This window comes from Seriola dumerili, unplaced genomic scaffold (assembly GCF_002260705.1).
Source record: "Seriola dumerili isolate Sdu_G_001 unplaced genomic scaffold, Sdu_1.0 BDQW01000002.1, whole genome shotgun sequence".
Lineage (NCBI taxonomy): Eukaryota > Metazoa > Chordata > Actinopteri > Carangiformes > Carangidae > Seriola > Seriola dumerili.
Window position 1 is genome coordinate 8,303,084 of NW_019174257.1, and position 15,807 is coordinate 8,318,890.

Here is a 15,807-nt window from a genome sequence, read left to right on the forward strand (position 1 = left end):
GATATACAGCACGTTTACCAGACGCTGCGAATAAATTTACAGGCAGTACTTTGATATATTGCAACCTTGAAAACAAACTGAAATACCTCAACTTGCCTCTGTATTGAGCTTAATCTTAGTGGTGCCTGAGGCTGTACAGTGTACCACACATAACACAGACAAGGTCAAAAGTAAGAGCGTTGGAGGGACTGCGGGGCCCCTATCTTTCTTTTACAGTTAAGCCAAGCTCTCTCCTCTCTTGCCTCTTCCTCTCACGAGGTCACCGTGCCCAGAGGGGGGCAAGGACCCCTCAGAGTTCAGGAAAAAGGAGGTTCCTGAGAGGGAAGACGCATGTTTCTACCCTGACTCAGCAGCAACCTTAATATCTAAGGAAGAAGCCTGTCTTACACACCCCCCTAATCACCTGCTCGATCTTTCCTTTTTTTCCTCCTTCACTCATCTACCTTCACTGCCTCTGACATTGCATCCTCCTCCTATCTCAGTTTTCCAACTCTATTAGAAAACTAAAACTGCATCCACATCAAGCTAGCTAATTTTAAAAATGCTGTTTACATGTGACAACAATGTGTATCCACAATAGGTTTCAGGTTGTTTTTAATCAAGAAAAACTGACTTGTTCTCATTTATGTATTTCACATTTCTCTAACCACACACTCCTGTGCTGCTGTGCTGAGACGCCAATAAAATCTATTATTATTTTTACGATTGTAAAGGTGTCAGATAAAGTCCACATAAATACAGCTTTACGGCAACAACTGAATAGTGTGATATACTGACATTTAAAATGAGTAATTAGCGTGGACACAAGGCCAAAATGAAAAGAAAAGGATGTGTTTTTAAATTGATCCTGCTTAGTGTGGAAATGCAGTCAGTTGCACCGTGTTCTGTCCAAGTGTTGTAAGATGTCAGCAGACTTGACTCACTTCAAAGTGAAACTAATGACTAGGATGGGGCTGACCAGGGGGTAATTATGAAACCCCCGGGGCTTTTCTAACAGCTGTTAGAAAAAAAGAGGCAAGAAAAGAACTGAAAAGGAATAAGAAATAGGTGTTTTTAAAAAAAAAAAAAAAAAAGAAACAACAAAGAAAGTTGTGACAGGATGATATGAAAAAAGGAATACATGTGAGGAGACAAAAGAGAGAACACTTTCCAGTTAAACCAGGGAAAATGTTTTGGGGTCAACTGTGCAACTTATCACTCAGTGAGGAAAGCCAAATGACAGAGTTCCCCTCCAAACCCGTCAGCAGCACAGGTATTAAACCTGCAACTTTTCAATCTGTGTCACTGAGGTTTGCATTAGAGAAGCAACAGTTCGCTCCAAGTAAAAAAAAAATCACAGTGAATCATTCAGTAATTTTGGTCAAGAAAGAAAAACAGTTTAAGGTAACATGGAGCAATTTCTTTTTTTATTTTTAAGATTTGTTTTTAAGACCTGGCAAGACACACACGAGGAGGAATTCAGGCTACAGTAAGCAGCATATGGAGTCTGAATTAACTTCTTCTGGGGCCGATGGTTGTATAACAAAGTAAATACAGGATGTTCATTTGGACAGATTGGATTATGTAAAACACAGTTCTTTGCCTGTCTTGCTTGTTGTCTCTCAACTCTCTATACTTCAGCAGGTTCAGGCTGAGATCATCTGCTAATGGTGGATTTTAGTGGCTGTAATACATCGCCTTTTTCTGGCCAGGCACGGGCCCATGCTATGCGGTGGTTGCCAGATTGTCAGCGATACTCTCTTCCATCTGTACAACAAAGTGTTCCTGATTCAGTGTCAGTGAAGTGTTAGGAACAAGACTATAAGAGCTGTCCGGGGATGGAAAACTCTACTTTAGTGCTGCCTGAGAGTCAGACATAAATAATTTTCACACATCCCATAAAGCATTAGGGTGAATTATAGGGAACAGGAGAGGGAAGAAGGGTGGCGGCACTTGGGAGACGATCTTGTAGTTGGGAAGGAGGTTGTGTTTGCCAAGATTCCTGTTCCCCTGGTGTAAATCACACGGAAGAAACAGGCACACATACTAAAGGCAAAGTCTCACACACATACGCGAGCAAACATACATACACACATCACTTAAAATAAGCTCTAGTAGCCCCTAGTAGCACATCAACTCCCAATGTTAAATTTAATTTTACACGACAGAGCCATATTGAACACATGCAGATATGAACACTCACTCCTCACCTTGCACAGTAAGGTAGATTCGCTCTGCAGTCACCCCTCCCTCATTTATAGCGATGCACTCGTACCAGCCTGCATGATCTGGAGTCACAGCGGACACGTGTAGTGAGAGGTTGGCCAGGACGTGCACCTGTGGGTCCAGGCGGGCATCGTGACCTCCTCTCAGCCAGGTGAGGTTGAAGTTGACTGTGCTAACGACGTGGCAGGTGAGGACAGCACGGGAGCCAGGGGTGATGGTTACGTTACCTTCAGTGGTGACAGCTGGAGGCGGCTCTGCAGGATGAGGGCATAATGTTGTTGGCAGCTGCCAGAAACTTTACATCATAAACAAAGTTAAACAGGTTACTTTCCTGTTGACACTTATGTAAGTAGAGACACACAGTATTTTCTACTCATGAGGCACAATAAGTACACAAAAAGTAGAGAAGCCCTGAAACAGCAATAAGAAAAATGGTTTCCAACTTTGGGGGCTGTGAGCAAAGACAGTTGTAGCATTAAAATGCAGAATTTAACTGCACAACAGCTGCTAGAAAAGACACCAAGGTCAGTGACACTTGTAATTTAGACCCATGTCGATTATGAGACACTAAAATTCTCCCCTGACTCAGAATGATGAAAAAAACAAAGTTTTAAATGAAAACTACACGACACAATGCATTACATCCATCAACAGCATCAGTGGTAGAAATATCTCATCACCTAATTCAGTAACTGATATCTAACCCTCATTTAATAGACATGCTGTCACCTACAGTGTCTGTTAACTTTGTATAAACGCATTCTATGTAGCTTAGCTTAGCTGCATGACAGAGAAATGTAAATTTTTGAAACACCCTTTATTAGAATAATAATCATTTGTCAGGATTGTGGAGATCTCATTTTTCTTATTTCTCTGTCTTCCTCTATCTCCATCTCGTCTTCTCTCGTCACCATGTCGAAAACACTAATCCCTCAAGCCTCAGTGTGACGTCAATCATTTTTTCCAGAGGTGAGCCAGAGCTAAGCAGGGAAAAGGGGAATGGAGGGAAAAGGGGAAAGAAAGAGAAGACGAGGGAGAGGTAGCAGAGGCTTTGGCTCTGATAGGGGGAGGATGCTGGAGATTTCAGCACAGCTCCTCGGGATTAGGATGACATAAATTTGGCAGATGACTGGGTTTTATATGTGTGTTTCTGTGTGTACAAGTGTACAGTGCGGGGGCCTGTCATTCTGTTAAGAATACAACTGGCCAACAAACAAAGGTTGGAGTTGCGGCTGAGGAGGATTCATTTCACCTAGTTTTAGAGATGTTATAAGTGGGAACAGTTGAATAAAGTAAGTCACCTCTGCACCTTTACAGTTACGCTCATACATCACACAGGTCCATGCCTTTCTTTAGTTTCACCAAGTGTCTTTCAACTACCTCCCACTCTCTTTTTCTCCACACTCCTCCTTCTTCCCCTCCGCTTGGCATTCATCATGTTGATGGAGCTCCAGTGAATTCCACAAGGCAGGAAGTATTTTGGAAAGCAGGGTTTGGACACTGAGACTTTTACCGACTGCATTTGGACTCATGTGGTGTCAGTTCTGGTGTCTCATAATGGAAAGGGTTCTGATTGAAAAAATAAATGCACTAGAGAGGATTTTGGAAAAAGAAAAATTACATTTTTGTTTTGCCCAGTGGTGAGACTAAAGATATAAATCATCATATAATCCCATATGTCTGTGCTTAAATCTTTGACATCATGAAGATCACAAAATCATCATTCAACTATTTATTACCTAGATTATGAATTTGTGGTCATAAATTGTTGTGCATTTATTATTGTGGTGGTCAGTGAGTATTTGTGGTTACGCTCTGCTGTTGCACTGAAACTGTGCACCTGAGTCACAGTATACCCACCTAAACTATCACTATTCTGTTTTGTCTCTGTGCACAGCCTGGAGCTCATTTACAGCTTTAAAAGTATTCTCATCTTACACCATATCTATGGTTCATTGCTTCACAAATCGGGCACAGAAACCATACCATAAATCCCATGACATGATCGCTGTGAGGCATGGATTACAACATCATGCTGTAAGATGGGGTCAGACTTTCCAGAAAGTTCTATTAATTCTGCCATCATGCAGGTTCTCTGCATGGGATTCACAGCAAGAGACCTTGACCCAGTAAAACCCACACTGACTGCCACTTGGAGTCTAATTCGATGTCCATAAGCAAGTGTGTAAGTGTGCTTTTGTGCTTTTGTGTGTGTGTGTGTGTGTGTGGGTGTGTGTGTGTGTGTGTGTGTGTGTGTGTGTGTGTGTGTGTGTGTGTGTGTGTGTGTGTGTGTATATAAATGTCATGAGCATGACATAAACTTCATCTTGCAGCACCATTTCACCCAAGGTACTTTGTGTCTTTATATGCATGTTGTCTTTTATGTGTTATTTTCTAAAATTGATAGAAGACATTAAAGACAATGATACTTTAAATTACTCACTGCTCTGCAAGTAGATCCATCACATACCAATTATACTTCCAGTACAATGACAGTCCTTGCTCATTACATGTAGTGATCGAGGGTAGCTTAGCATGGACTGTTAATTAATATAAACTAAAGGCGTACAGTCCACTGACAAAGTCAACACTGCTGTCTATGTAGCGCAGCATTCTGACATGTTGTAATAGTGTCTTAATACGTCATGTCTGATATTCTGCAAATTCCTTTTACTTTAGATAATTTTGACATGGTTACCAAATGTCTTTGTTTTTGTTTATTGAGCAACTTTGACTGCTGTCTCTGCTTGTAACTATGAACTTAATGGAATTACTGCAGTACAAATAATCAAATAAATACCTAAATATGCGGGTTTCGTACTACGACAGTCTTGGGATGTCTACATACCTGATACATCCAGGAAGGTACGAGCTCTTCCTGTCCCAGCACTGTTGATAGCAATACACTCATAGTAGCCCTCGTCCTTCATAGAAACCTGGGCTATTTCCCACGATGCACTGTCAGACTCGCTGGAATCAAAAGAGTCACAGGAGAATTGGAGAGAGATGAGCGCTCAATACATTTATCTTCACTATTTTTGAGAATAATGTTGAATCCATTCAATCTGCTACTAACTCATCCCTTGATCTGGTGAAAATCCAATCGGATTTAGTCTCACAGTGTCGAGATGGAAACACAGTATGTCAGTTTAACCTCCTCCAATACAGTTGGAAGGAGGCCATGGCTTTGATCCATTATGTTTATCTTTCTGCCTGCTGGAGAGATATAGTATCTCTCAAAATTTATAAACGGATTTACATGGAATGTAAAACCATTAGTCACTGGTGAAGGGGTAATTGACATGGTTTCTCAGCATGTAATGACTGATTGTAATATCATCAAACTTGTCTCTTGGCTGAAAGAGAAGGGGGTGAACCATCGACCCAGTGCGACGACATAGTGCATCTGTGGAGCTCATTTACAGTTTGAACATGACTGTGTGCAGAATTTTCTTCCAAAACCTGGTAAGGCAGTAGAAGGGCAACCCAGGAAGTTGCTGAACACAGTTCTGACTGGTCAAATGTTGCTAAAATAATCTAAAATGCTTACAAGGTGGCTAGGATTTTAACAGACGTACCCCATGTCACGGTTCAGGTACGGTCATAAAAATGTATTGCTCTCCTGACTATAAACAGGTAGCATAACTGACATTTTGATGAAAATACATCGTATGGAATTGGCATATACTGACAAATGCTAAGTGTTGCAGGAACATGCACTCAACAGCATGCCTTTCAGCCATGACTTTTGGGACTTGACGCTTCAGCTCTTCTGCAGCCCTGCTCACCTGAAGAGTTGGTCCACCCCAAGTTGACTTCCATCCCTGCTGAAGCGCAGAGTGAAAGGGATCAGGCTCTCTACCTGGCACTTCACAGCCCCTCTCTGGAGGTAGTAACCAGGAGTTGTGGCTGGCATCAGTACCTTAGGGGCATCTAAAAGAGATGAAGGAAAAAAGCCAACAAAATGAATCACTTTAATTAAGAGATCGTTCACATCTTCATCTAAATATGGGTCAAAACTTGCATCACTGACCAGGTATAATACTGGAGAAAGAAACGCTAGAGACTCTTTGGAACAGGAAACCATCCCGGTCGTATCCTGTCACCCGCAGGAAGAAGGCCTCATTGGGTGGAATAAACTCTGTGATGTTCCAGAGGCTGTATGGCTGGCGTTCAGGGTAGTAACGGATCGGTAAAGTTTTAATCACTTCACCCATGATCGACAGGAGCTCTAGCCTGTCAGCCCGAGCAGGAGGGGAAAGTCCAGTGGTGTTAAGCAGGATGTGTGTGGGAATACCTGGAAAGTTGACATGAAATACAATATACTGTATTCTTCGCTGCTCCAAAGCTACAAGATATAAGTGAAGACAACAGGTGAGAGGGAAAACATACAACAGCTGCAGTGTCCTTCCTCTTTTACAATTTGGAAAGGTTGACCTCACTGACCTTGAACCGGCCGACTGGAGGTCTTTTTGAAGTCCAGGGTGGCCTTTCTGGAAAACCCGGCTCGGAAGTCGATGGTGCTGAGACCTGAGATACGGACAGAGTGTCTTCCTCCACTAGAGGTCTGCATGAAAAAAGGGGAGATTTATATCAATATTTACATCCAAGACTCATGTCTCATGTCTGTTAATGTGACTCAAAACTACTAGTTAGTACTGTACATCCATTCTTCTAGTTTTACCTTCTTTATCAGGTTTTGTTTTAATATGCTGTGGGAGATAAGTCAAATTATTTCATGTTGTTGAATAAAAAGGATTCAATTTTTGGTTCAAATTCATTTCAACCCTGACTTGAATCTTGGGGGTAAGTTTTATAGCACTCAGAACAAAGTTCAAACGAACGAAATAAGAGTTGTTGCATCTAAGGCAGCTCTGAGTGCTTTAAATGACAGACACAGCACTGAGATTGTTGCGTAACAGCCTTTTGTGCCCCAACTATCCCCACATGTATAGACAAGCCACTTTTTGTAAGACTGTCAAGTATCTTACACCTAAGCTTATAAAACATCCACAATTCAGAGATGACCCATTCAGTCTGGTATTCATACTTTAATTAAACAAACAGAGATAATCAGAGAGCAGCTAATGGCTCATGTGGTCTTCGTCGTGCAGAGTTCTTTTGAAGCTTTGCACAAATAGAGACAGAGTAATTACAGTGAAGTATAGGTTAGCGAGAGGTGGAAACTCCTCACCTTAGGTTAAACACTTTGGAGGTGTCACAGACATTGACTCACAATGCATAATGAGGCACGCAAACATAAACTATCATTTGCAATTGCATGAAATGACAGAAAATGTGTGGATTTGCTGTATTTTAACATGACTAGGTTCTACCTGACAAAAACTTCAATTCGCTAGCAACCAGGACAGTGAAATGGATTCAGGCAGACGGATAACAATAGTTAAGCTAGTCGTGAAATTGTTCAAACAATGAGGTAACACCGGGACAAAGGGGATCCAGGACAACCTTAAATGCTAATGCCTGCCATCATTAAACACAATACATGTTGTAGCCATCAAACCTGCCCTAATGGCCACCATAGAATGATCCCGGGTCTTTAGTTAGTTGTAAATGAGGCCATAATTAGGGGAGAGGTCCTTTAAAGGTCACGATCTTACCAAAAAAAAAAAGGACAGGCCCTGTCATTAAAGCCACTCATTTCCAAGTTTCACACCCACCCAGACAGTGACCTGCCCTGGTCTTAGTTACACCCTAACTCATACAGACATTTATAAAATAGTTTAAATCACCATCAAAGGAGTAAATAAAGTCATATGCGGGGTGATCTGTGAAGATTCTCAGTCATCCAGGTAATTGTTATCCAGTAAAAGTTGAAACGAGGGAAACTGGACTTGGTCGTAGATACTTGAGGTGAGGTGGGTGAGGAGAAGAAGAAAGGTCATTAAAATCCCTGTTGCACTGGGTCCCTTAAAACGACTGTCCTGCTTCTTCTCCACATCATTTAAATTACATGATTCATTAATTTGATTGTGTTCTGATTAATGAAATCAATTAATGATGGCAGAATGTATATTTACATATATATGTAAAGAGAGCAAGATGTGTGTGTCCGAGAGTAAGACAGAGAGAAACTTAAACAGAGAAAAAGCAGACGCAGAGAATAGGAACAGATCGCCCCTGCTGGTCTTCCTTTGAGCTGGTTTCATGCTTTTCAAATTACAACCTTCCTAAACTGTCATCATGGGCTATAAAATTCAGAGTGAAGCTTAAATGCGCTCATCAATGCTGAGGTCACTGCAGCACAAACAAATCTAACCTGGATGACTCTCAGCAACGCACATATTTAAACACACACACACACACACACACACACACACACACACACACACGAATTACACAAATACAGTTATTCTAACTATGTTTTGAGAACATACTTTAACATTCTCACAACACATAAAGACTGTCAACGTGCAAATCGAATGCCGATGTGCAAAATGTGATCACAAGTTTTTTGAGTGTGTTGGTGACAGACACCTCCGTCCATTCAAACATACTTCATATTCATAGAACATAGTATGAAATTAGCACACAGTGAGGGTAAAGTAGCAAGAAGTCTGGGCAAAAGTGAAGAAGCAGGGGGTGATAGTGGGGTGAACCCACCTTCTCCACCACCACAATATCCAATTAAAGGCAGATTAAAAAGGATTAGATTCCTTTTCACACACAATCTATGGCCTGGGTCATACACAAGGGTGTCACGGGCCATTAGTGTTACTGAAAACCAGCATGGCAGAACAGCAAACTCCCCCTAAAGTATTTATCCACATTTCTTTGGATGTCCTGGGAAACACAGCTACAAATGAGGAGGAGATATTTTTAGTCTGAAAGCCAGATAGAGTGTTGTGGGGGACTGAGATTGGAAAAGGCAGCGTCCAAGAGGAGAAATGGGAAAAACAAGACGTATTGGGACCAGAGAGAGAGAACAGCAAATCCTGCTGTGCTTCTGTGAGGGAGAGAATTTGAGGAGTAAATGTGTTGGGAGGAAGATGCATGAGGATAGAAGATACAGTTAGTGACAGAAAGAGATTAAAGAAGACAGACTGAGAGGGAACACAGAAAGAGGCAAACACAGGACAGAAATAAGACAGGAGGATGCAATGTCTCTCTTTATGTCTGTTTAATATCCCTCATCACTTCTACGAGCTCTGTAGAACAGGTCACCATATTGGCTGAAGTCTGGAAGCACAGACCTCAGTCAAAACTTGCTGATATGGTGTTTTAGCAGATATTTAACAAAAGTGATCACTCAGTGATGCAGAACTATTCACCTGAGAGCACTGTTTTATCTCAAAGTTTAATTTAAAAAGTACCTCAGATAGAGTAAACAGTGTTATGCAGCCAAAAATAGTCCTGTGCAAACAATCAATGAAAAACTGAAAAAGGTCTGCCAGCGGTAATGCAGCACACACGCAGTGTGTATGAAACGGTGAGGCCAGTGTTTCTACTGTTTTGGCCAGTTTTTCTGAAAAGGCTCCTTATGTCGGTGTTATGTAGCAGAGCCCAGCATGAGATTAACCTGTGGGTTAAGTGCAGACACAGGTGAGGAGGCCGTGTTATATCTGATACAGTAAATCAACCTCAGTGTAAAAACAAACATATATTACTGGTCAGATATATGTTACAAGAAATCAACAACTCATTTGGACTTCTACATCTACATGTAAATGCTCACATATATTGCAGCCAATGAAGGAATGAATGAACCCCAAAATGTCCAATAATGTAATTAGTGCCTACTGAATGGGGATTAGAAAGGAATGAAAAGGCAGAATGAAAAGAAGAAGCACAGCAACAAAGAGTCACTATAGCTGTATGCTGAGAAGTTGCATAGATTTACAAAGATTTACATGATGAAAACCAAATGCAACATGTAAAAGAGCATATGATGTTAATGCAGAGGTGCCAGAGCAAATAATATGAAACAGTCAACATACAGTAAATGCAAAACACTCAGCATACATGGATCCTCATCTGCTCACAACTGTGCTTTCCTTGAAGAGGATATACAGAGATGACACAGTTTTTCATCCAATCTGCTCTCCCATAAATCAATCGGGTGCTAACACATAACACAGCTATGCAGAGATGAGGGAAAGAGTCCCAGCAGGGGTCTACAGAGAATACAGGGGCCACCGAGGCCCCTTCAACAAATCACTCAGGTAAAAATGCTTGTTGTTTCCCAACATCTGGAATTGACAGTGTGGGCAGTCAAATGTGTGACCTTTTTTGCATTACTTCGACAGCATACATGTTAAATTGATTACATACCACTGTATCTGAACATGCTGATATATTACTGCAGTAATTCAACTTAGGAACCGTCTTCAAGGGCACAGCTCTCTCCAGGGGTGTGAGTTCTGACCTCATTCCAAAGTTATAATACTGAACTTTTTGCACTAAGTCAGTAAGACAGCTCCATTCTGGGAATTGTTAGAAGGAGCCTGTAATTTCACACACATTTCCAGGTAAAGAATACATTGTTTACCTTGATAGACCACATCCCAGGCTGTGGGTCCTTGATGTTGACAACTTTGGCAGAGTTGGGAATGTGCAGGAGCTCAGTCAAGCCGTCACTCTTCCCAACAATCTTACCTGGAGGCCAGACACAAACACGGAGACAATCATTCACCTTTTCTGCAGCTCTGATGCCAATTAATGTTTAGTTTTGTTTGATGCATGGCTGCAAGTTACATATAAAATATTGGCATAAGCTGTCAAAGTTGTAAAAATATAAAGATGCAGGATATGAATTTAGCATTAACCAGCATACTGTATGTGTTTGAAACAACATGTGTTGAATGTGTGGACCCCAGATGATGCTGGAATCAATCTGGTTCTTTGTTGTACTCACTTGAACTTTACTTGTTCTGTGTACCATACTCCAGCATCTACAGCTTAATTTCCTAAACTATTCCTTCACTATTTCCTCCTCTTCTTCAAAATCTTCCTGTATGATTATCCATCCCAAACCCAAAACAGTCTAGAAAAGGATTCTGCTTTTTCATTTATACAGTCTATGAGACTGACACCAAAAGGGTTTGCACTTGGTGTTAAGATAGTCAGAAGCTTTTAATTTTAATGCTTTTAAAAACACTGGAACTGCGCTGGAAATATTTTGATGCAACATTATCAATGTTTGTACCATTATCTGTACAAACAACACAAGACTGTAAAAATGAGTTGGTAATTTTTCCTTTCATGTGTGAAAAAAACCATATTCAAGTAATTTTAATACTCATCAAACTAATCAGTGACTCCTTTTGCCCTGCCTGGAATCATCTGCATTTGCTATGTTTTCTACCCATTTATTTATTTCCTCTTGTCCCTCGTCTGCGTATATATGCTAATAAACATCTAAATTAAAAAATATATACATTTTTGGATTCCAATTTAGAATTGTGTAGATATTTGGTAACACTTAACCTACCCTCTGGGTTTCTTATCTCAATGACAGGTGCTGGACCGCTGAGGGCCACAGTGACTTCCTTGAGGCTGGGGTCAAAGGGCATCTGCCAAGTGTTGCTGACCCCACTGAAGTGATCAGTGGACAGCAGGTGGACCTTGGACGACTGCACAGCCTCCTCCACCCATTTAAGGACCTACAGCACCGGGATATGTAAAGAATGCAGGAATCACACATCATTTCTAATGTACACACACACCAATGCACACATTTACCTCCTCAGCTGCATACAAGGTCATCCCCTCAACATGTGCCAAGCTTTCATCAGGAAGTTTCTGACATTCCCCCTGTGTTCTGCCCCTCTATTTCCTCCCTGTCCCTAGGGAGAATCCCACCGCTACTGTGTGAGACCCAGACCCAGACCCAGACCCAGATCCTATCCAATATATAAGAAGGAGCAGCCATTAGTGACGTGTGAGTAATATGATAAAGTACATTCATCTAAAAAAGTCATTGGTTAAATTTGGGTGCAGGGAGAAAAAGAAAAGATTTGACTCAAAAGTACAGACATGCTATGGAAAAAGTACTATTTCTTGATTTATCATGAATTTTTATCCATCTGTTCCTTCAAGCCACAAGCATTTTCTTACAGCAATATATCATTGTCAAGTTAAATCTCATTCTGTAGCATAAACACTCAAAACAAACCAGACCATGGTCAAGATATTGTTTCTCAAAACTAGTTACAAAACTACATTTCTAATGCACAATCTTGCTTTCTGTCATGGTGACACAGACTGTATAAGAAGTGTTAAGGTTTGTAATCCCGCAAATATATTTTTCACAAAACTGATGAACAAAGAAAGAAAGAAAGAAAGAAAGAAAAAGCGAGGCAGGGAGATGTGTGAATAACAGATTAGAGAAATGGGAATCTACTTAAAAGAGGGAGAAAGAGCAGAGGATTCTCACATAGAAAACTGATTAAAATCTAGATTCCTTCCTTCCCATGCAAAAATCTTACCTTATAGCAATAAAACAGCAACACTATTCAAACTTCAAGCTTTGACTCATCGCCCAGTCCGAGACTGTTGATTTACATTTCTTGGAAAGGCTAAAAAGAGCTATGGTATGCATCAATCAATTAAATGTTTCCTGCACATTTGATCTGGAGTCCAGACTTGAACATGGGCACAGCAAAAGACACGAGAGAGGCTGTTAAACCTTCTACTGTTAAACTAAATTGACAGCTTAGAAGTAAAATCCAGGCTAAGTTCAACTGATCTGAATACTGCGACCACATTGTGTCTTTTGAAACCAGAGTGCTTTTCTTCTGACTCTGAAATGAGAATTTGTACATGAAGAGAAGCAGAGAACAGAAGCGCTGCTGCAAATTTCTGTTCAGTGATGCTCTTACCTCATTGACCTGTTTCTTGTCTAGATGGAAAACCTGCCCAGAGCTGGTGGAGGCGATCTCCTCGTAAGCCTTGTAGCCGATGTGAGTCCTATCATCACAGTCCCCTGTCAGCACAAACACCACCTATACACATACGCACACATATAAAAGTGTGATCCCTTTACCGTTAAACCTGTAAATAAACTTTGTTAAGGTAAAAATTTCTTTAAACCTGTGATTGTTTCTGCTGAATGAGCTGCAGGACTTCATGGGTCAGTCTGTAATCTTTGGAACGGGCATCTGTGAAGACGTAAATGTAGGACCCCGGCAAGGAGATCTCCAAAGCAATCTTAATAGCACCGATGCTCATCTCCGGACAGTCCCCACCACCCTGAGAAAGAGAGGGGTATCATCAGCAAATGGTTGCCTTACACATGTCTGCGGAAGAGTGTGTGGGCCATTCAAACATTATTATGATTTATCCAGCAAATATGTTACTGATGGTTTACAGTCTGAAGAATTACGTAATACACATTTAACAATGCAGTGCCCACTGAGCACATAGATAAATTACAACGAGAGGGAATTTAATAGAGCACAAATCTAGGCCGATTCATAATGATTCTCCAGCTTGCAGCCTCTGAAACAGTTTGTTTAAAATTCCCTTCCAATTTTAGTTTTCCAATAAAATGACATGTGAATAAAATGCAACACAGAGCAGACCTAGAACTTCTTGATTCTGGGCTTTTCCAATCAGCACACATGACCGCAGCACTAACATTATGCCTAGAGGACAAAACCTGTGAGGCGACTGAAATCTTGAACCCAGGGGAATGTTAACATCTGATGATCTTAAAAATACACAAAGGGGTGAAAATATATTCCTGTTCCGACCATACTGACAAGGGCAATAAACACTGGATCTAAAAGAAACAGTGTGTGGTGGTGTGCGCAAATGTCTTTCTCTTTCTCATCGACTATTCTCTCAGTCTGACTGCTGGGGTCAAAAGGAAATGTCTTCTACAGCATTCCAATAGGCACATATCTGTCTGTCTGAGGGGTTCAATAGCTATCTTTGATGCATAACCCCCAAGAGCAACATCTGGAATGGAGTGACCCATTATTTTAAGCCAGGGGGGCGGAAGAGGAAGAGACAGGACTCCTCTATCTCCCCTGAACCCCAACATCTCCCCTCTGGCCAAAAACCAACTCCCCCATTCACCTATTGCCCCCAACACTAAGCCTGATACCCCCCCCCCCCCCCAGTGCACTTTTGTTCTTGTGGCTTAAAAATATGAAGTGTTGCCTAACATTTCCTCCCTTAAACACAACTGCGCTCATGACAGAAAAATTTCAATGTCAAGAAAAATGTCAATTCCGAAGAGTATTTTCCATGTACACTGGCCAAAGCCTCTTCAGGGGTTGTACAGGTGAAGAGGTGAGGGGAGGAAAAACAGACTCAGGAATGAACCAGCAAGTGAGAGGGAACTGGATCTCTTCCACGCTACACGCAACACACACACAAACACACACACACCAGATTAACAGCAGAACATGCCAAGGATGCACAGACACTTGCCAAAGTCTTTCTTCAAAGGACAGATTTCTGAATGCGACTTGTCTCTTTGTCTCTGTCATCCTTAGACTTGAAGAGTACTGGATTTGCAGTTTTTGTGCTTTGCTCCAGTGGCTCATAAGAAGGTTCCTGCACAACTTTCTTTCTCTGTCTGAGTGATTACACAAAAATTCAAACTTGGCAGCTCTCTGTTTAGCTGTCTAGCCACAGCATGTCTTTGTTTATACATTTGTTTGTAATGGTGCAGGATGGAAAATAAACATGAGATGAAGATGAAGATTTTTTTTTCTTTATTGACTTCAACATGCGAAAGGGTGAAAATCAACATAAAGCAGGAAATCTAATTGTTTGTTTCTTTCATCATCCATTGTAGACTGAACTGATAAAATGTCTTAATCAGTTCACAAACATTCCTACCCAGACGTCTGGCATGACCATAGTCTGCTGCTTTTATCAAGGACATATGACCCTTTGCATCCAGGCTTCTGCTGCTGTTTCCTTGGTTTGATGAATGTGATCTCTGAACCCACCTGAACGTACAGCTCCCTCAGCTCATACTGGAACTTCTTTGGGTCTGTTGTGATTGTTACTGGTCCAATCTCTGCAGAAAAAAAGACAGAAAGATGCTGTGTGATTAATCTGGCCACAGGCTCAACTCTGCATCTGATGAATAACTGAAAGCATTTTTTTTGTTTCCTTAAATTCTTCTGTTGAGCCAAATATTAGTTTTGGCAAATGCTTACGGATGTCCAGATTAAAATGTCACAATATGAACTGCGGAGGAGAATTTCAGGAAAGGAGATATATTTATCTAACGGAGAAAGGAAAGGATAAAGAAATGTGAAAGAGATACATACAGACAGACAAGTGATGAAGGAAAAACATAAAAGGAATGACAAGGAAGATTGGAGTTATAGTCTTCACATGAAGACAGATCAGATATAATGATGATGTTGATTTGAAGGTCTGTTCTTCCCTTTTCTTTTCAACCATCATTTACGCTGCTTTGCACTGATAAACAAACTGAGCTCTGGAAACACTTCCAATCCCCTCTGTCACTGATGAACCAAAACTGTTACCGTCTACTTCATGAAAAGATTCATTATAATGGCTGAAACTCAACTGATGAAGCTCATGCTGACTAGAAAGACAGAGACAACAGTTAAAGGTTAGGAAAAACTGCAGTGACTGAAATACAGATGATAC

General features: G+C 41.0%; 1 protein-coding gene across 1 annotated transcript in view; it reads right to left on the reverse strand.

The window, feature by feature from the left end:
* hmcn1 (hemicentin 1) overlaps positions 1-15,807 on the reverse strand; it is an 81,147-nt gene that overhangs the window by 48,433 nt on the left and 16,907 nt on the right. The window contains exons 2-11 of the mRNA XM_022747447.1: positions 15,132-15,202; positions 13,258-13,416; positions 13,047-13,169; positions 11,657-11,828; positions 10,715-10,821; positions 6,652-6,772; positions 6,239-6,502; positions 5,994-6,138; positions 5,054-5,175; positions 2,190-2,459 (exon numbers count right to left, since the gene is read on the reverse strand). Coding sequence (XP_022603168.1) covers positions 2,190-2,459; positions 5,054-5,175; positions 5,994-6,138; positions 6,239-6,502; positions 6,652-6,772; positions 10,715-10,821; positions 11,657-11,828; positions 13,047-13,169; positions 13,258-13,416; positions 15,132-15,202 — 1,554 coding nt within the window. The remainder of the gene's footprint in view (positions 1-2,189; positions 2,460-5,053; positions 5,176-5,993; positions 6,139-6,238; positions 6,503-6,651; positions 6,773-10,714; positions 10,822-11,656; positions 11,829-13,046; positions 13,170-13,257; positions 13,417-15,131; positions 15,203-15,807) is intronic.